The sequence below is a fragment of the Phyllobates terribilis genome, unplaced genomic scaffold (assembly GCF_046119375.1).
Source record: "Phyllobates terribilis strain yellow unplaced genomic scaffold, ASM4611937v1 Scaffold_1__5_contigs__length_1240528914, whole genome shotgun sequence".
NCBI lineage: Eukaryota > Metazoa > Chordata > Amphibia > Anura > Dendrobatidae > Phyllobates > Phyllobates terribilis.
In genome coordinates this window covers 618,580,774-618,600,133 of record NW_027362761.1, presented here as the reverse complement: position 1 = coordinate 618,600,133, position 19,360 = coordinate 618,580,774, and the positions used below count along the sequence as shown (strand labels likewise).

The window sequence follows — 19,360 nt, the reverse complement described above, 5'->3', positions numbered from 1 at the left end:
TTAGAATAATCGGCTCACATGTCCCATTGCTTGGGCCACTAGCGATCAGCTGTGTTCTGTGACGATACCTGGCAGTGAGTGTTCAGTTTCCCTGTAGCGCCCCCACTGAGATAATTAAGTAGCACAGTGTGTCCATTTATATAGATATAGCAGGACAGAACAGGTCTGCTGAAGTGGGAGATGCTGCTTAAAGCAGATTTTCACTCTGACCAACAGATGAAATATGAAAAATTACCAAAATTTTTTAGGGCAGATCTAAATGAAATGGGAGGCAAATTTGATTCCACTGGGATAAAATTAATCTGAATTAAAATTGATGAAAAAAATAGTTATGCTCTGATGTCTCACCACACCGCAAATAAACAGAGGGGAAGAATGGGGTGAAATTGTGTGAGGCCCTATACCGGAAATCCAAAGAGCGGTGAGAGAGTGACAGGAAGGGACCTGCAGGACAGGTGAGGGTTGGGAGAGTGAAAGAAGGGGAGCTGAAGCAGCAGGAGGTGAATTATAGGTTAGTGATAAGAGGGGAGCTTCAAGACAGGTGTGGGTCAGGAGAGTGACAGGAAAGGAGCTGCTGGACAGATGAGGGACAGGAGAGTGAAAGGTTGGGAGCTGAAGCGGCAGGAGGTGAAGGGTGGGTTAGTGACAAGAGGGGAGCTGCAGGACAGGTGAGGGTTTGGAGAGTGACAGGAGGGGAGCTGCAGGACAGGTGAGGGGCAGGAGAGTGACAGAAGGGAGCTGCAGGACAGGTTAGGTTATGAATGGGAGAGTGACAGAAGGAGAGCTGCAGGACAGGTGAGGGGCAAGAGAGTGACAAGAAGGGAGCTGCAGGACAGGTGAGGGTTTGGAGAGTGACAGGAGGGGAGCTGCAGGACAGGTGAGGGCCGGAGAGTGACTGGAGGGGAGCGGCAGGACAGGTGAGGGGCAGGAGAGTGACAGAAGGGAGCTGCAGGACAGGTTAGGTTATGAATGGGAGAGTGACAGAAGGAGAGCTGCAGGACAGGTGAGAGGCAAGAGAGTGACAAGAAGGGAGCTGCAGGACAGGTGAGGGTTTGGAGAGTGACAGGAGGGGAGCTGCAGGACAGGTGAGGGCCGGAGAGTGACTGGAGGGGAGCTGCAGGACAGGTGAGGGGCAGGAGAGTGACAGAAGGGAGCTGCAGGATAGGTTAGGTTATGAATGGGAGAGTGACAGAAGGAGAGCTGCAGGACAGGTGAGGGGCAGGAGAGTGACAGGAGGGAGCTGCAGGACAGGTGAGGTTATGTATGGGAGAGTGACAGGAGGGGAGCTACAGCTGCAGAAGGTGAGGGGCGGGAGAGTACAGGAGGGGAGCGGCAGGACAGTTGAATAGTGGGAGAGTACCAGAGGGGAGCTGCAGGACAGGTGAGGGGCAGGAGAGTGACAGGAGGGAGCTGCAGAACAGGTGAGGTTATGTATGGGAGAGTGACAGGAGGGGAGCTGCAGCTGCAGAAGGTGAGGGGCGGGAGAGTACAGGAGGGGAGCGGCAGGACAGTTGAATAGTGGGAGAGTACCAGAGGGGAGCTGCAGAGGTAGGAGGTGAGGGCCGGCCGAGGACAGGTGCTTACAAGTATTTATCACTTTTTTAACTTTTTTCCGGTCTTATAAAAAGTCCAGAAATATGGCAGCCAACTAGCTGATCATTTTTCATGCTTTGTGTGAATCAAATGCCAAAAATACTGATTCCTGTGAATCCAAAGTTTTCATGAAAAAAAATGTCTCAATGGAAATGTTATTTAGTGAGATCAATCTGGTAAAGGAATCGAACAATCACTCCATACAGCAACCATCATGGTGGAAGCTCATTGATCTGTGGGGGGTCTCAGCTGACGCCCCTCCAGCAGTCTCACATCACAATAATTACACCTACAATCACTTACCCTGAGTTGCTATGTAGAATTTTGGGGCTTTGTAACCCTATACATAGAGATACACTGTGAGGATACATCTACTACATATACAGTATATACTGTATAGATATGACTAGTGTTTGTATATAACACATAGACCAGTATACAGCACATTACACATATACGACCAGTTGTAGGATTTAACATACGTCGATGTAAGAAGCGTTGATATAATCGGATTCAGACGGCCCTGATCTCAGAATCACCCGGGAATCATCATCTGTAAATTCGAGAAGAGGAGAAGAGTCAGAACCTGTGAATAGTGGACTATCAGGCCCATCACAGAGAATGATCAGGAAAACGTCCTCCACGATGAGTCTGGAGTCACCGCTTGGAGCCCTGCAGTAACGTGCATCATGTCTGGTATCAATCACTAATCTCCTGATTAATGGATTGATATCGCGCCCATCCACGATCTCACCTTCCAATATTTTTTTTTCACATACTGCTTTGGATATAGAACATTTGATTACATTCATAGTAGAGATGTACAAATCCAATTTGTGTAGAATGTTTAGGAATTTGCTGAAACCGGTGAACTAGGCCAACATGTGATTCGCTTCACGCTATTTGCCTAAAATGGTGTTTTACGCATTGTCAAAGGTTTAATCAGTTGGAGAAGAATCACATCCCCTCGCGTGAAATTAAATAGGCTTCCAGATAATGTAATACAGTTATTACATCACATATTATAGCTCTACCAATCAGGAGGAATTATTATAGCCTGTATAAAAGCTGAGGCAGGAAATGCAGCAGCCGCTTTGTAGTAATTCTGGAGAATCAGCAATAGAGATAGGAAGAGAAACCCTTAAAACACTGAAGAAACTCTAGAGATAGTGTATTGAAGCAGAGCAGTGAAGAGGATTAGTGTGTGGGGAGAAGATAATAAAACAGAATTAAATGATAGCGAGAAAGGCGAGCAGGTAAAGTCTGTGAGGCAGGCCGGGGAGGGACACAGAGCTGGCTTAGAATATAAATGAGTTGCTCCTCTCTAATTTATAGTCATCGGTTTTGTAAATCAAGGAATAGATAGATGAGACATAGACGAGATACATGGCACTCACAGGGCACTACTTTTTTATACCGATTTTTCTTCTGGTTTTCCTCGGCCTCCGCTATTTTACGTGGATACAATAATCCACTGGGAAGTTCCTGGAGAAACAAGTGAATAAACATTGGGCACTGGATGACGGATATAACAGATATCGTCAGGCGGCAGTAACCTTGTACTCCAGGTAACGGCCTGCGGGTAAGATATTGGCGTTCTCCTCCTGTTCTTCTTCAACGTCACACATTTCCTTGTAGCGCAACGTTTTAACGGCATCCAACAAGTTCTCAACAGGAATGTCCTTCATCTTACCTGGAGATGTAAAATATGATGGTATTACTTATATTATTAGGAATCACTATCACAGAGAAAATGATGGTAGACGTGGCAGGCACCGACTGTCCGTGGCCACTCTTATTGTATCAGCAAAGACATTTTTAAGCTTTCATATCCCCCCCCCCTTCTTCCTAGAGCAATGACCCTGGTTCATCAAGACCGACAATTTTCTGACTGGTCTACAATAGGGGGCACGTTGGAGTCAGATGTTTCTTATTCATTAAGAGGCGCACGGCTGTTAATGACTGCTACGTGTCCGTCAAGTGGCCTGTGTCTCCATGGCACAAGAATTCTGGGATGTTTAATGTCCCACCTCATCATGAATTAGATAAGCTGAGGCCTCATGCCCCTGCCTCATCCCCATCCCCATCCATGACCATTTTGTTGGAGTTGAGAAATACTTTCACACCAAAAGCCGCCAAAAATGTGCAACTTTTCAAACCAATTTACTTAAGAATTCTTGGTGAAATTGTCAATCAATCATGGCCAATAAGTTTTATTTTTGAGTCTCCATTGCTGAAAGCGGGATGAGTTGTAGTTTTGAACGACAGCGTTGATTTCACCATCGGAAGTGAGGGTAGGTCTTACTACGCTACAGAATTGGACAGCAGACATTGGATATGTAACACCAACCCCAACTTACGGCCATTATTTCCAAAAAACACAGAAATATCAAGTGAGAAGGAAAGTAAACCTCAGCTGAACACCAAGAGAGACTTCAATATCTCCTGATTCGCAGTACATGAAATTTCAGACAGCCTCAATGGCTCTAATGTAACGGCTGTTCATAATAAAAATTTGGACATATTAACACCGAGGGCCATACGATCAAATTCAGTTCACCTTTGGATTATTTGGACATCTTTTCTATATCTGACACAATATATAGAACCAACAAAATTTTCAGTACATTAGATCAACTAGTAGTAGAGACATTGGATTCATCTGATTAATGTTCTATACAATGTCTCATTTTTTTTAGATTTTTCCCACCCCAACTCCGGATCACTCATGTTAAAACAGCATCAAATCCCATCAATTCCATCAGAAGGATTTTTTTTAACTACTGGTCATCAAGATAAGCACACAGCGGAAACAGAAGGTCATAAGAAGAAAAACGCTAGCTAGAGAGACGCCAGAGGGGGCATTCAGAAAAACCACAAACCCAATACAGGATATGGAACCGGCCAAGAAAAGATGTCAGACACTTCAGAAATGAAAATATTCAATCGATCACCGTGTACTCTTACCGGTCAGGAAACATCTGTCCTACAAAAGGACCAAGCATTTTGCCCTTCTCGAGACGCTAATGAGTCGGAGCTTTTTATAGATCTCAATGTCTTCACTCTCTTGCGGCATTATGAGATCTCTAAAAATTATCAAACCCCAGTAGTCACTAGATCAGATGGAGACCATATTCCCCATGAACATCCCCATTCACACATGTCAATGTGACTGATGGTTCAAATTTCTGCCCACATCACCACAAGGGCCATTATTTACAGCCGATTTACCATCTCATTCAAGAGGAGTTCCAAAATGTGCAAACGGGAAGAAAAAACTGAAAATATAAATAAGAAAAAGTGTAAAAGTAATTGAACTAGAAATTAAATCCAGGCATTGAATAAACCAGGGGAAGACACTGACAGCTTGGGGTCCGTGTGCAAGAAATGTGTTTTGGCCCCTTCCATTTATGGTGACCAAGCTATAGATTTTATATATATATATATATATATATATATACACTGTATACTGTATATTACATAGTCTACTCTCATTATGTATACTGCTGTCCCTTATTACTATAGTGCCCTCTCTTGTTATGTATATTGCCATCCCTTATTACATATTGCTCTCTCGTTATGTATATTGCCGTCCCTTATTACATGGTGCCCTCTCTTGTTATGTATATTGTCGTCCCTTATTACATCGTGCCGTCTCTTATTATATAGATTACCGTCCCTTATTACACAGTGCCCTCTCATTATGCATATTACCATCCCTTATTACATAGTGCCATCCCTTGTTATGAATATTACTGCCCCTTATTACACAGCACCCTCTCTTGTTATCTATATTACCATACCTTATTACTATAGTGCCCTCTCTTGTTATGTATATTACCATCCCTTATTGCACAGTGCCCTTTCTTGTTATATATATTGCTGTCCCTTATTACCATAGTGCCCTCTCTTGTTATGTATATTGCTGTCCCTTATTACATGGTGCCCTCTCTTGTTATGTGCATTGTCATCCCTCATTATATGATGCCCTCCCTTGTTATCTATATTACCATCCCTTATTGCACAGTGCCCTTTCTTGTTATATATATTGCTGTCCCTTATTACCATAGTGCCCTCTCTTGTTATGTATATTGCTGTCCCTTATTACCATAGTGCCCTCTCTTGTTATGTATATTGCCGTCCCTTATTACATGGTGCCCTCTCTTGTTATGTATATTGCTGTCCCTTATTACATGGTGTCCTCTCTTGTTATGTATATTGTCATCCCTTATTATATGGTGTCCTCTCTTGTTATGTATATTGCCATCATGGAGACACAGAATTCTAAACTCCGAAAGGAATTTAACCATTTCTTTCACACTATATAATAAGGGACGGCGCCATACATAAATAAAAAGGATGCTACGTAATAAGGGACACCCCTTCTAATAATAATGTCGCTCATACTGGGCCCCTTCCTGAGATAATTTCTCCCAACCTGGCTTCCTTTTTGGTATAATGTCCCCCTTTCTGGAATAATAAACCCCATTCTGGTAGAATTTGCCCTAAAAAATCAGCAGATAATTTTCCGGCCAAGAAAGAGATCTATGATGTTCTCAAAGACAAATATATAAATCAGCATGGATAAGTACGTATAAAGGAGATGTATATATACAGTATATTAACCTTTAATATGACAATATATTAACAAGAGCTATGCATGATTATGGGAACCAGCCAGGAAGCCCATCCTGGTCCCCTTCCTGAGATAATATACTCCATTCTGGGATAATATACTCCATCCTGGTCCCCTTCCTGAGATAATATACTCCATCCTGGGATAATGTACTCCATCCTGGTCACCTTCCTGAAATAATATACTCCATCCTGGGATAATGTACTCCATCCTGAGATAATATACTCCATCCTGGGATAATATACTCCATCCTGGTCACCTTCCTGAAATAATATACTCCATCCTGGCATAATGTACTCCATCCTGAGATAATATACTCCATCCTGGTCACCTTACTGGTATATTGTTATCTCTTCTCCATCCTGAGATAATATACTCCATCCTGGTCACCTTACTGGGATAATGTACTCCATTCTGGTCCCCTTCCTGGTATATTGTTCCCTCTTCTGTTCTACAACACATGAAAAAAATGCTACTACTTCCTTTCCCCCACACTCCCACGCAGCGCAGTGTCCTCTTCTACAGCTGGCACAGGAGCCGGACATTTTCATTTGTGCGTGCTCCATGGCGTCACTGCCATGCGCCCTCAATCCCAGGCATGCTGACCACAACTGACGACCTCTGATAGGCCAGTGACATATATAGCAGTGCAGGGTGCTGGCGGATCCCCTGCGCTGCAATACCTTTCATAGTCTTCAGACGTACATCCAGCTAAAATAGTTGCTGGTATAATAATAATAATAATAATAATAATTTTTATTTATATAGCGCCAACATATTCCGCAGCCCTTTACTATTAAGCGGGGACATGTGCAGACAATAAATTCAGTACAAGGTGAGACAGTGAACAGTTACATTAGGAGTGAGGGTCCGGCCGCTCGCAAGCTACAATCTACAAGGAAATGGGGGGGACACAATAGGTGAAAAGTGCTTGTTATTTCAGGTCTGGCAATTATAATAAATAGGGATTTTCATATAAAGCGGTATGATCCGGTCATCAGCCAGTATGTAAAAGTGCAATACTCAAGTACCGATTTCAGTTATCTTGTGCATGGAGGGTGTGGAGACAGATGAATAGTAGGGAGCAGATTCTGAATAATATTTAGAAGGAGGGAACAGGGGAAAGTTATTTTACTGAGCAGTTGAGGTGGTCGGCTTGTTTAAAGAGATGGGCTTTTAAAGCGCGCTTGAAGACATGGGGGCTAGGCATCAGTCGGATCGCCTGGGGTAGAGCATTCCAGAAAACTGGCGCAGCACAAGAGAAGTCTTGGAGACAGCGGTGAGAGGTTCGGATTATGGGGGATGTTAGTCTTAGGTCATTTGTGGATCGGAGGGCACATGTAGGGCGATAGACAGAGATGAGAGAGGAGATATAAGGCGGTGCAGAACTGTGGAGAGCTTTGTGGGTGAGAGCAATGAGTTTATATTGGACCCTGAGGCGGACCGGCAACCAGTGTAAAGACTGGCACAAGATGGAGGCATTGGTGAAGCGGCTGGACAGAAATACGACCCTGGCTGCTGCATTCAGGACGGATTGGAGAGGAGAAAGTTTGGTAAGAGGGAGACCTACCAGAAGAGAGTTGCAGTAGTCCAGACGAGAGTGAATAAGAGACAGTCAGAGGTTTAGCAGTTTCAAAGGTCAGAAAAGGTCAGATTCTGGAGATGTTTTTAAGATGCAGGTGACAAGAGTGAGTGAGTGATCGGATATAGGGAGAAAAGGAAAGGTTAGTGTCGAATATGACCCCAAGGCAGCGGGTGTGCTTCTGGGAGTTATGGTTGAACCCTCCGAGGTAATTTCGATGTTAGGTAGAGTTAGGTTAGTAGAGGGGAGAAACACAAGAAGGTCAGTTTTGGAGAGATTCAGTTTAAGATAGAGGGAGGACATGATGTTAGAGACAGCAGACAGACAATACTTGGTATTTTGTATTAGGGTAGGGGTGATGTCAGGGGAAGAAGTGTATAGTTGGGTGCTGTCAGCATAGAGATGATACTGGAACCCAAATCTGCTGATTGTTTGTCCAATAGGGGCAGTGTATAGAGAGAAGAGGAGGGGGTCTAGGACTGAGCCCTGTGGGACCCCGATAGTAAGGGAACGAGGAGAGGAAGAGGAGCCGGCAAAAGAAACAGTGAAGGAGCGGTCAGAGAGGTAGGAGGAAAATCAGGAGAGAACGGTGTCCTTAAGGCCAATAGAGCGGAGCAAACTGAGGAGGAGCTGGTGATCCACAGTGTCAAATCAACGGGCCCCCTCCACTTCTGGGCCCCGATACTACTGCCCCTGGAAAAACTTAATAGCATACTTCCATTACGATTCAGATGGCAGATAAAGGAGACCCTGCTGTACTCCAAGATAGGTATAACTGTGAAAAAGAAACATACAGAATCCTAGGAGATGAGAATTTTTTCTGAAAAACTAAATTATAACCCTTTATATGGTCATTTGAAAGAATACAAGGTATTAACTATTTTTAAATATTGAAATTAACATTCTGACTAAAAAGGAGAAAAGGTGTTTAAAAGGTTAAATGTCTCAACATGGCCTTTTTATCTTCTGCCCAAGGTCCACAAGAAAAAGGAGAATCCCCAATGGAGACCTATAATCTCTGGGATACATTCACTTACCAGTTAATATCCCATTTTATTGACTTACATTTATAGCCATTAGTCCTCCGATTACCATCTTACCCTATGGATTCTACAGCTTTTATCAATACTATATATAAATTATGAAGATGACTATATTTTTGTCACATTAGAGGTGTCTTCGTTATATCCAATATTGAACCCTGTCTGGGACTACGGGGAACAAGATCTTGCATAGAGCTCCATTGTAAACTGCCCCAGAGTGAATTCTTACAGGGGTTGGAGTTCATATTTCGCATGGCAGAGCGCGACAGGCCAACAGGCAACCCTGGCACAACAACCTCACTAAACAGCTTCGACAAGTGTCTAGGGTTGCGGAGCGGCGTTGGAAGAAAGCACATACTCAAGATGACTTCACTGCATTCAAACAAGCAACACTCGCATTCAAATCAGCACTCACCTCTGCTAAACAGGCCTTCTTCACAACCCTCATAGCCTCCCTATCCCGCAACCTCAAACAGCTATTCAACACTTTTAACTCTCTCCTCCGCCCTCCACTGCCCCCTCCGACCTCCCTCATCTCTACTGAGGAATTTGCCACACTCTTCAAAAACAAAATTGACCAAACACGGCAAGTCTTTACTGTCCGACCACCACAACCCCTTTGTTTTCCACACCATTGCCCTTCCCCCATAACCTCCCTTCCCAACATCACGGAAAGAGACCTTACTCGTCTCCTCTCCAAATCACACCTCACCACTTGTGCACTCGACCCCATCCCATCCCACCTCCTCCCCAACCTCACCCCCACACTTGTCCCATCCCTAACCCATCTCTTCAACCTATCACTATCCTCTGGTACTTTCCCTGCTGCCTTCAAACATGCCACAATCACACCCATCCTCAAAAAGCCATCCCTCGACCCATCCGCCCGCCCTGTCCAGCTATCGCCCCATATTGCTGCTCCCATTTGCCTCCAAACTCCTTGAGCAACACATTCACGCTGAACTTTCCTCCCACTTTTCATCCAACTCTCTCTTCGACAACCGACAATCCGGCTTCCGCCCCCACCATTCCACCGAAACTGCCCTTACCAAAATCACCAATGACCTACTTACAGCCAAGGCTAACAGACAATTCTCTGTACTCCTCCTTCTTGACCTGTCCTCTGCTTTTGATACAGTTGACCATTGCCTCCTACTACAGATCCTCTCTTCCTTTGGCATCAAAGACCTTGCCCTATCCTGGATCTCCTGATATCTTTCTAACCGCACATTTAGCATCTCCCACTCCCACACTACCTCCTCACCCCGCGCCCTCTCTGTTCGAGTCCCTCAAGGCTCTGTCCTAGGACCCCTACTCTTCACAATCTATACCCTTGGCCTGGGACAGCTCATAAAATCCTATGGCTTCCAGTACCATCTGTACGCTCATGACACCCAGATCTACCTCTCTGGCCCAGACGTCTCTCTGCTGTCCAGAATCCCAGCATGTCTATCAGCCATATCCTCCTTCTTCTCCTCCCGCTTCCTCATGCTCAATGTGGACAAAACTGAACTCATCATCTTTTCCCCATCTCGCATATCTTTACCACCTGGTCTTTCTATCACAATAAATGACATCACTCTTTCCGCTGTACCGACAATCCGATGCCTCGGAGTAACCCTTGACTCTGCCCTGTCCTTCAAACCCCACATCCAAGCTCTCGCCACCTCCTGTCGCCTCCAGCTCAAAAATATTTCCAGAATCCATCATTTCCTCAGCCCCAACTCTACTAAACTGCTTGTGGATGCCCTCATCATCTCCTGCCTCGACTATTGCAACATCCTCCTCTGTGGCCTACCTGCTAACACTCTCGCACCCCTCCAGTCCATCCTCAACTCTGCTGCACGACTTGTTCATCTTTCACCTCGCTACTCCTCTGCTACCCCCCTTTGGCAAATCCTTTCATTGGCTCCCATTCCCTCAGCGTATCCAGTTCAAACTGCTAACACTGACCTATAAAGCCATCCATAACCTCTCTCCTCCGTACATCTCTGAACTAATCTGCCGATATATTCCCTCACGTAACCTCCGGTCCTCCCAAGACTTCCTTCTCTCCTCCACACTTATCCGTTCCTCACGCAATCGCCTCCAAGATTTCTCCCGAATATCCCCCATCCTCTGGAATTCTGTGCCTCAACATGTCCGATTATCCACCACATCCGGATCCTTCAGACTGAACCTGAAAACCCATCTCTTCAAACAAGCTACAGCCTGCCATGAACACACTGCCTCCTCAACACCAGAGCTACTGCAACCCCCCCAACCTACTGTCTCCTCCCCATTCCTGTAGAATGTAAGCCGCAAGGGCAGGGTCCTCTTCCCTCCGTACCAGTCTATCAGTGTTTACTGTATTGTCTACTGTAAGTGATATTTGTATTTTGTATGTAACCCCTTATGTACAGCACCATGGAATCAATAGCGCTATATAAATTATTAATAATAATAATAATATTAACTACTAACATCATTACAGAAGAGACAGTGTAACATCAGAAGAAGGGGACCGCAATGGGGACTCAAATCGCACCCTGTTTTGCTAACCTCTTCATGGGGGTTCGAGTCTCTCTTTTCATTTCCATCATATTGTCTATTATAAACACTTAATATACAAATTGTTCATCATTTAGAAGCGATCACAAAACCTAGCCCCAGAACTCACAGAGTTCCTAAATAATGATGATAGGGGACTGCCATTCACTTCTCACATCAGCCAAGAATCCATCATATTTCTAGATTTAGTAGTGGGACACCAATCCATGGGTCAGATTACCACCATAACCCATCTTAAAAAGGTGAATTCCAATAGCTTCCTAAATATTGCATAATTATCGGAAATGCCCATTATAAGAGATGGACACAGGATGTTTAGTCAGGTCTGCCATATTACGAAGAACTTTTCAAAAATGGCGGACTATAAGGAACAATCTCCTTTACTCTCTGATAATTATATAACAGGATGAATATTTTTAGATTTTATTAGTTTGGGCAATTTTGCATACAACAATACCAAATATGTATTCTTATTTTTTACATTTTGCTATGTATGTTTGGAGGAGAGAGGGCTGATTTAAATGTTTATATTTCTGGTTTTCTTTTAATATTTTTGAATGTTTTTGACATTTTTTATTAGTCTCATGCAGTAATCTATCACTTGATCGCCTACAGAATACATTATAATACTGCAGCATTGAAGTTTATTGTGACATTGATGGTCTCCGACAAAAAGCCCAGCCGCAGGCACAGGGGTGAAGGCTGTCAGAATTGATGGCCACCATTTTAAAGCCTCTTAAATGCCACTGTCACGCTGGAGAGCAGCATTTAAAAGGTTAAACAGTTGCAATTGGAGCTAGCCCTGATTGCTGCAGGTACTGTCAGGTGCTGGCTGTGCAGTGCAGCTGGCATCTGCGCTGTGTGGAGCTCGATCATCCGTTCACGATTCGTTCCACTTATGCAGTCATACATGTTGGATGGTCTCGGTCACTACAGTCTTCCACGACATCCATACACGTTCCATTGCACCGGGCGAGTACAGGTCATTGTGTTACCTTGTGACATTCATCAAAGAAGGGTGAAAGATCTCTTCTGTTTTTACCGAAAAAACATTCCTTCTAGAAATTGTTAATTTTTCTTGACTCTATTGTATATGTGATAAATGAAGGGGAGTTCCCACCTCACATACTAATGTCATATCCACAGGATGCAACGTACAGGGATCCTGTGGGATCCTGGTTACATCAATGAAGAGCTCTTCTATTTCTAGAATGAGGCCCCATCGAGTGGTATTGGCAGTGGAGGTGGTGGGAATCAGGTGGGTGGGAAGCGGTAAGACCAGGCCATGGGCTGCGGCAGCAGACTAGGTATTACACATAAGCGTAGGTAATATATAATGTATACACTACCCAGTCCAGACTTTAGTGGGATTTCTTCCTTGCTTTGTAACTTTCTGCCAAAAAATAGAAATAAGATGAAATATTAGTGTCACAAAAAATATAGTCAAAAACCAGAAAAACCTGAAGAGGCCCTAATAAATATGGAGAAAGAAGCCAGTACAAGAGCATACGTATCATTGTCCATACAGAAGTGTCAACCCGAGTAATGCCCTTACAATGCTGCCTCTACATATCAATGCCCATAAAGGAGTGGGAGCTCGAGTAATGCCCTTAAATTGCTGTCTCTACATATTAATGCCCATAAAGGAGTGGGAGCTCGAGTAATGTCCTTACAATGCTGCCTCTACATATCAATGCCCATAAAGGAGTGGGAGCTCAAGTAATGCCCTTACAATGCTGCCTCTACATATCAATGCCCATAAAGGAGTGGGAGCTCGAGTAATGTCCTTACAATGCTGCCTCTACATATCAATGCCCATAAAGGAGTGGGAGCTCGAGTAATGCCCTTACAATGCTGCCTCTACATATCAATGCCCATAAAGGAGTGGGAGCTCAAGTAATGCCCTTACAATGCTGCCTCTACATATCAATGCCCATAAAGGAGTGGGAGCTCGAGTAATGCCCTTACAATGCTGCCTCCACATATTAATGCCCATAAAGGAGTGGGAGCTCGAGTAATGCCCTTACAATGCTGCCTCTACATATCAATGCCCATAAAGGAGTGGGAGCTTGAGTAATGTCCTTACAATGCTGCCTCTACATATCACTGCCCATAAAAGAGTGGGAGCTCGAGTAATGCCCTTACAATGCTGCCTCTACATATTAATGCCCATAAAGGAGTGGGAGCTCGAGTAATGCCCTTACAATGCTGCCTCTACATATTAATGCCCATAAAGGAGTGGGAGCTCGAGTAATGTCCTTACAATGCTGCCTCTACATATCACTGCCCATAAAAGAGTGGGAGCTCGAGTAATGTCCTTACAATGCTGCCTCTACATATCAATGCCCATAAATGAGTGGGAGCTCGAGTAATGTCCTTACAATGCTGCCTCTACATATCACTGCCCATAAAGGAGTGGGAGCTCGAGTAATGCCCTTACAATGCTGCCTCTACATATTACTGCCCATAAAGGAGTGGGAGCTCGAGTAATGCCCTTACAATGCTGCCTCTACATATCACTGCCCATAAAGGAGTGGGAGCTCGAGTAATGTCCTTACAATGCTGCTTCTACATATCACTGCCCATAAAGGAGTGGGAGCTCGAGTAATGCCCTTACAATGCTGCATCTACATATCACTGCCCATAAAGGAGTGGGAGCGTGAGTAATGGCCTTACAATGCTGCTTCTAAATATTAATGCCCATAAAGGAGTGGGAGCTCGAGTAATGCCCTTACATTGCTGCCTCTACATAATAATGCCCATAAAGGAGTGGGAGCTCGAGTAATGCCCTTACAATGGTGCCTCTACATATTAATGCCCAAAAAGGAGTGGGAGCTCGAGTAATGCCCTTACAATGCTGCCTCTACATATCACTGCCCATAAAGGAGTGGGAGCTCGAGTAATGCCCTTACAATGCTGCTTCTACATATCACTGCCCATAAAGGAGTGGGAGCTCGAGTAATGCCCTTACAATGCTGCCTCTACATATTAATGCCCATAAAGGAGTGGGAGCTCGAGTAATGCCCTTACAATGCTGCCTCTACATATCACTGCCCATAAAGGAGTGGGAGCTCGAGTAATGCCCTTACAATGCTGCTTCTACATATCACTGCCCATAAAGGAGTGGGAGCTCGAGTAATGTCTTTACAATGCTGCCTCTACATATCAATGCCCATAAAGGAGTGGGAGCTCGAGTAATGCCCTTACAATGCTGCCTCTACATATCACTGCCCATAAAGGAGTGGGAGCTCGAGTAATGTCCTTACAATGCTGCCTCTACATATCACTGCCCATAAAGGAGTGGGAGCTCGAGTAATGCCCTTACAATGCTGCCTCTACATATCAATGCCCATAAAGGAGTGGGAGCTCGAGTAATGCCCTTACAATGCTGCTTCTACATATCACAGCCCATAAAGGAGTGGGAGCTCGAGTAATGCCCTTACAATGGTGCCTCTACATATTAATGCCCATAAAGGAGTGGGAGCTCGCGTAATGTCCTTACAATGCTGTCTCTACATATCACTGCCCATAAAGGAGTGGGAGCTCGAGTAATGCCCTTACAATGGTGCCTCTACATATTAATGCCCATAAAGGAGTGGGAGCTCGAGTAATGTCCTTACAATGCTGTCTCTACATATCACTGCCCATAAAGGAGTGGGAGCTCGAGTAATGGCCTTTCAATGCTGCCTCTACATATCACTGCCCATAAAGGAGTGGGAGCTCGAGTAATGCCCTTACAATGCTGCCTCTACATATCACTGCCCATAAAGGAGTGGGAGCTCGAGTAATGGCCTTACAATGCTGCCTCTACATATCAATGCCCATAAAGGAGTGGGAGCTCGAGTAATGTCCTTACAATGCTGTCTCTACATATCACTGCCCATAAAGGAGTGGGAGCTCGTGTAATGTCCTTACAATGCTGCCTCTACATATCACTGCCCATAAAGGAGTGGGAGCTCGAGTAATGCCCTTACAATGCTGCTTCTACATATCACTGCCCATAAAGGAGTGGGAGCTCGAGTAATGCCCTTACAATGCTGCCTCTACATATCAATGCCCATAAAGGAGTGGGAGCTCGAGTAATGTCCTTACAATGCTGCCTCTACATATCACTGCCCATAAAGGAGTGGGAGCTAGAGTAATTCCATTACAATGCTGCCTCTACATATCACTGCCCATAAAGGAGTGGGAGCTCGAGTAATGTCCTTACAATGCTGTCTCTACATATCACTGCCCATAAAGGAGTGGGAGCTCGAGTAATGTCCTTACAATGCTGTCTCTACATATCACTGCCCATAAAGGAGTGGGAGCTCGAGTAATGCCCTTACAATGCTGCCTCTACATATCAATGCCCATAAAGGAGTGGGAGCTCGAGTAATGTCCTTACAATGCTGCCTCTACATATTACTGCCATAAAGGAGTGGGAGCTCGAGTAATGTCCTTACAATGCTGCCTCTACATATCACTGCCCATAAAGGAGTGGGAGCTCGAGTAATGTCCTTACAATGCTGCCTCTACATATCAATGCCCATAAAGGAGTGGGAGCTCGAGTAATGCCCTTACAATGCTGCCTCTACATATCAATGCCCATAAAGGAGTGGGAGCTCGAGTAATGCCCTTACAATGCTGCCTCTACATATCACTGCCCATAAAGGAGTGGGAGCTCGAGTAATGCCCTTACAATGCTGCATCTACATATTAATGCCCATAAATGAGTGGGAGCTCGAGTAATGTCCTTACAATGCTGCCTCTACATATCACTGCCCATAAAGGAGTGGGAGCTCGAGTAATGCCCTTACAATGCTGCCTCTACATATCACTGCCCATAAAGGAGTGGGAGCTCGAGTAATGCCCTTACAATGCTGCCTCTACATATCACTGCCCATAAAGGAGTGGGAGCTTGAGTAATGTCCTTACAATGCTGTCTCTACATATCACTGCCCATAAAGGAGTGGGAGCTCGAGTAATGCCCTTACAATGCTGCCTCTACATATCAATGCCCATAAAGGAGTGGGAGCTCGAGTAATGTCCTTACAATGCTGCCTCTACATATTACTGCCCATAAAGGAGTGGGAGCTCGAGTAATGTCCTTACAATGCTGCCTCTACATATCACTGCCCATAAAGGAGTGGGAGCTCGAATAATGCCCTTACAATGCTGCTTCTACATATCACTGCCCATAAAGGAGTGGGAGCTCAAGTAATGCCCTTACAATGCTGCCTCTACATATCAATGCCCATAAAGGAGTGGGAGCTCGAGTAATGTCCTTACAATGCTGCCTCTACATATCACTGCCCATAAAGGAGTGGGAGCTCGAGTAATGCCCTTACAATGCTGCCTCTACATATCACTGCCCATAAAGGAGTGGGAGCTCGAGTAATGTCCTTAAAATGCTGTCTCTACATATCACTGCCCATAAAGGAGTGGGAGCTCGAGTAATGCCCTTACAATGCTGCCTCTACATATCAATGCCCATAAAGGAGTGGGAGCTCGAGTAATGTCCTTACAATGCTGCCTCTACATATTACTGCCCATAAAGGAGTGGGAGCTCGAGTAATGTCCTTACAATGCTGCCTCTACATATCAATGCCCATAAAGGAGTGGGAGCTCGAGTAATGGCCTTACAATGCTGCCTCTACATATCACTGCCCATAAAGGAGTGGGAGCTCGAGTAATGCCCTTACAATGCTGCCTCTACATATCACTGCCCATAAAGGAGTGGGAGCTCGAGTAATGCCCTTACAATGCTGCCTCTACATATCAATGCCCATAAAGGAGTGGGAGCTCGAGTAATGGCCTTACAATGCTGCCTCTACATATTACTGCCCATAAAGGAGTGGGAGCTCGAGTAATGTCCTTACAATGCTGCCTCTACATATCAATGCCCATAAAGGAGTGGGAGCTCCAGTAATGCCCTTACAATGCTGCCTCTACATATCACTGCCCATAAAGGAGTGGGAGCTCGAGTAATGCCCTTACAATGCTGCCTCTACATATCAATGCCCATAAAGGAGTGGGAGCTCGAGTAATGCCCTTACAATGCTGCCTCTACATATTACTGCCCATAAAGGAGTGGGAGCTCGAGTAATGTCCTTACAATGCTGCCTCTACATATCAATGCCCATAAAGGAGTGGGAGCTCCAGTAATGCCCTTACAATGCTGCCTCTACATATCACTGCCCATAAAGGAGTGGGAGCTCGAGTAATGCCCTTACAATGCTGCCTCTACATATCAATGCCCATAAAGGAGTGGGAGCTCGAGTAATGCCCTTACAATGCTGCCTCTACATATCACTGCCCATAAAGGAGTGGGAGCTCGAGTAATGCCCTTACAATGCTGCCTCTACATATTAATGCCCATAAAGGAGTGGGAGCTCGAGTAATGTCCTTACAATGCTGCCTCTACATATCAATGCCCATAAAGGAGTGGGAGCTCGAGTAATGGCCTTACAATGCTGCCTCTACATATCACTGCCCATAAAGGAGTGGGAGCTCGAGTAATGCCCTTACAATGCTGCCTCTACATATCAATGCCCATAAAGAAGAAGCAGCACAAGTAATGCCCTTATTATAGTGCCTCTATAAAACAGTGCCAGCTCGAGTAATGTCCTTACAATGCTGCCTCTACATATCAGTGTCCATACAGAAGTGTCATCTTTAGTAGTGCCCTTATGAATAATACATTTATATGTCAATTTCCACACAATGGTGACAGCCCTAGAGTTGTCCTTACAAATGTGTTTCCTCATGTCAATGCCTGTAAGAGTCCTTACAATTGTGTAATGCTACCTCAGAAGCACTACAATTATACCAGCTGTACTATTACAATTACATACAGTATGTACCTCTTGTGACAAAGTCACTGGCAAAGTGCTGGAGGGGAGCTATGTTTTGCTGAGGCCATTAGCTTCAGTGATTTGAATTCCAGATATTTTTCTCCAGCACACTAAGTCTTGAGGGGTTAGCCATTTTAAGGGCTGAGTTTTTGAGAACAACAATAGAGCGGGTGGGAGGTTGCTCTCCATATCTCCACCCCAGGGTGTTGTCTGTGGTTTAAATAGACGGCTTGTTGAGGCATTCAGTGTTCAGTGAGTCTGGAGAGGCTAGATGCGGAGAGGTGGTCGTGGTTATTGCTAACCTGAACCGTTTGCTAAACCCTGAGCGGACAGATCCCCGCTACCACAAGGACTGTGCTTTGTGTTACCACTTTGTGAGCGATCTACCACCCGCTATATGTCAGTGCACTTATAGTAGCATCATTACAGTAGAACCATTACATATGTGCCTCCTTATATCAGTGTCCTTATAGTAGCACCATTACTGTAGTTCCGTTACATATGTTCTCCCTAAATATGTGACTGTCCATAAGGAAGTGCCCACCTTAGTAGTGTTCGTACAAAAGTGTCCTCCATATTTCAAGGTCCTTACTGTGCCGCTAGCTCTTGTATCACTTTATATGTGCCCCTATCTATCCTACCTGCCCTTTACATTTGCCGTTTTTTAGCCCAAGAGAGGCTTGATAAATATTAGGTATAGAGTCCTAACAGAAAGAGGTCGCCTTGTGGCCAATTTTTGCCCTAAGTACTATTTTTAAGTATATATTGTAGTGATGCCAACCAGATTTCATATAAAGTGTCTTGAAAAAGTCTTCATACCCCGTGAAAATTTCCACATTATTTCAGTTACACCCAAAAACCTAATTATATATTTAATTGGGATTTTCAATGAAAACGAAACTAAGTAACGCTTATTTGTAACGTGTGAAGGAAATGATACATGGTCTTCTAATTATTGTAAAAGTATTAATCTGAATATTATGAGGTGCTATTGTATTCAGTGTTTGCAGACATGTCAGCACCCATATATTAACTGATGAAATAAACCAGGGATTACATTGGTAAAACAGGAGCCCAGGAGCCGGTATCTCCCCCGGATAATACAGTTAGGTCCATATAT

The 19,360-nt window shown here is 44.6% G+C and overlaps 1 protein-coding gene across 1 annotated transcript in view; it reads right to left on the bottom strand.

Annotated features, from left to right (window-relative positions):
• Positions 1-19,360, bottom strand: part of LOC141272996 (receptor-type tyrosine-protein phosphatase T-like) — a 424,966-nt gene that overhangs the window by 39,193 nt on the left and 366,413 nt on the right. The window contains exons 18-22 of the mRNA XM_073684271.1: positions 12,754-12,797; positions 3,150-3,286; positions 2,991-3,078; positions 2,076-2,146; positions 1,897-1,933 (exon numbers count right to left, since the gene is read on the bottom strand). Of these exons, the coding sequence (XP_073540372.1) occupies positions 1,897-1,933; positions 2,076-2,146; positions 2,991-3,078; positions 3,150-3,286; positions 12,754-12,797 (377 nt within the window). The remainder of the gene's footprint in view (positions 1-1,896; positions 1,934-2,075; positions 2,147-2,990; positions 3,079-3,149; positions 3,287-12,753; positions 12,798-19,360) is intronic.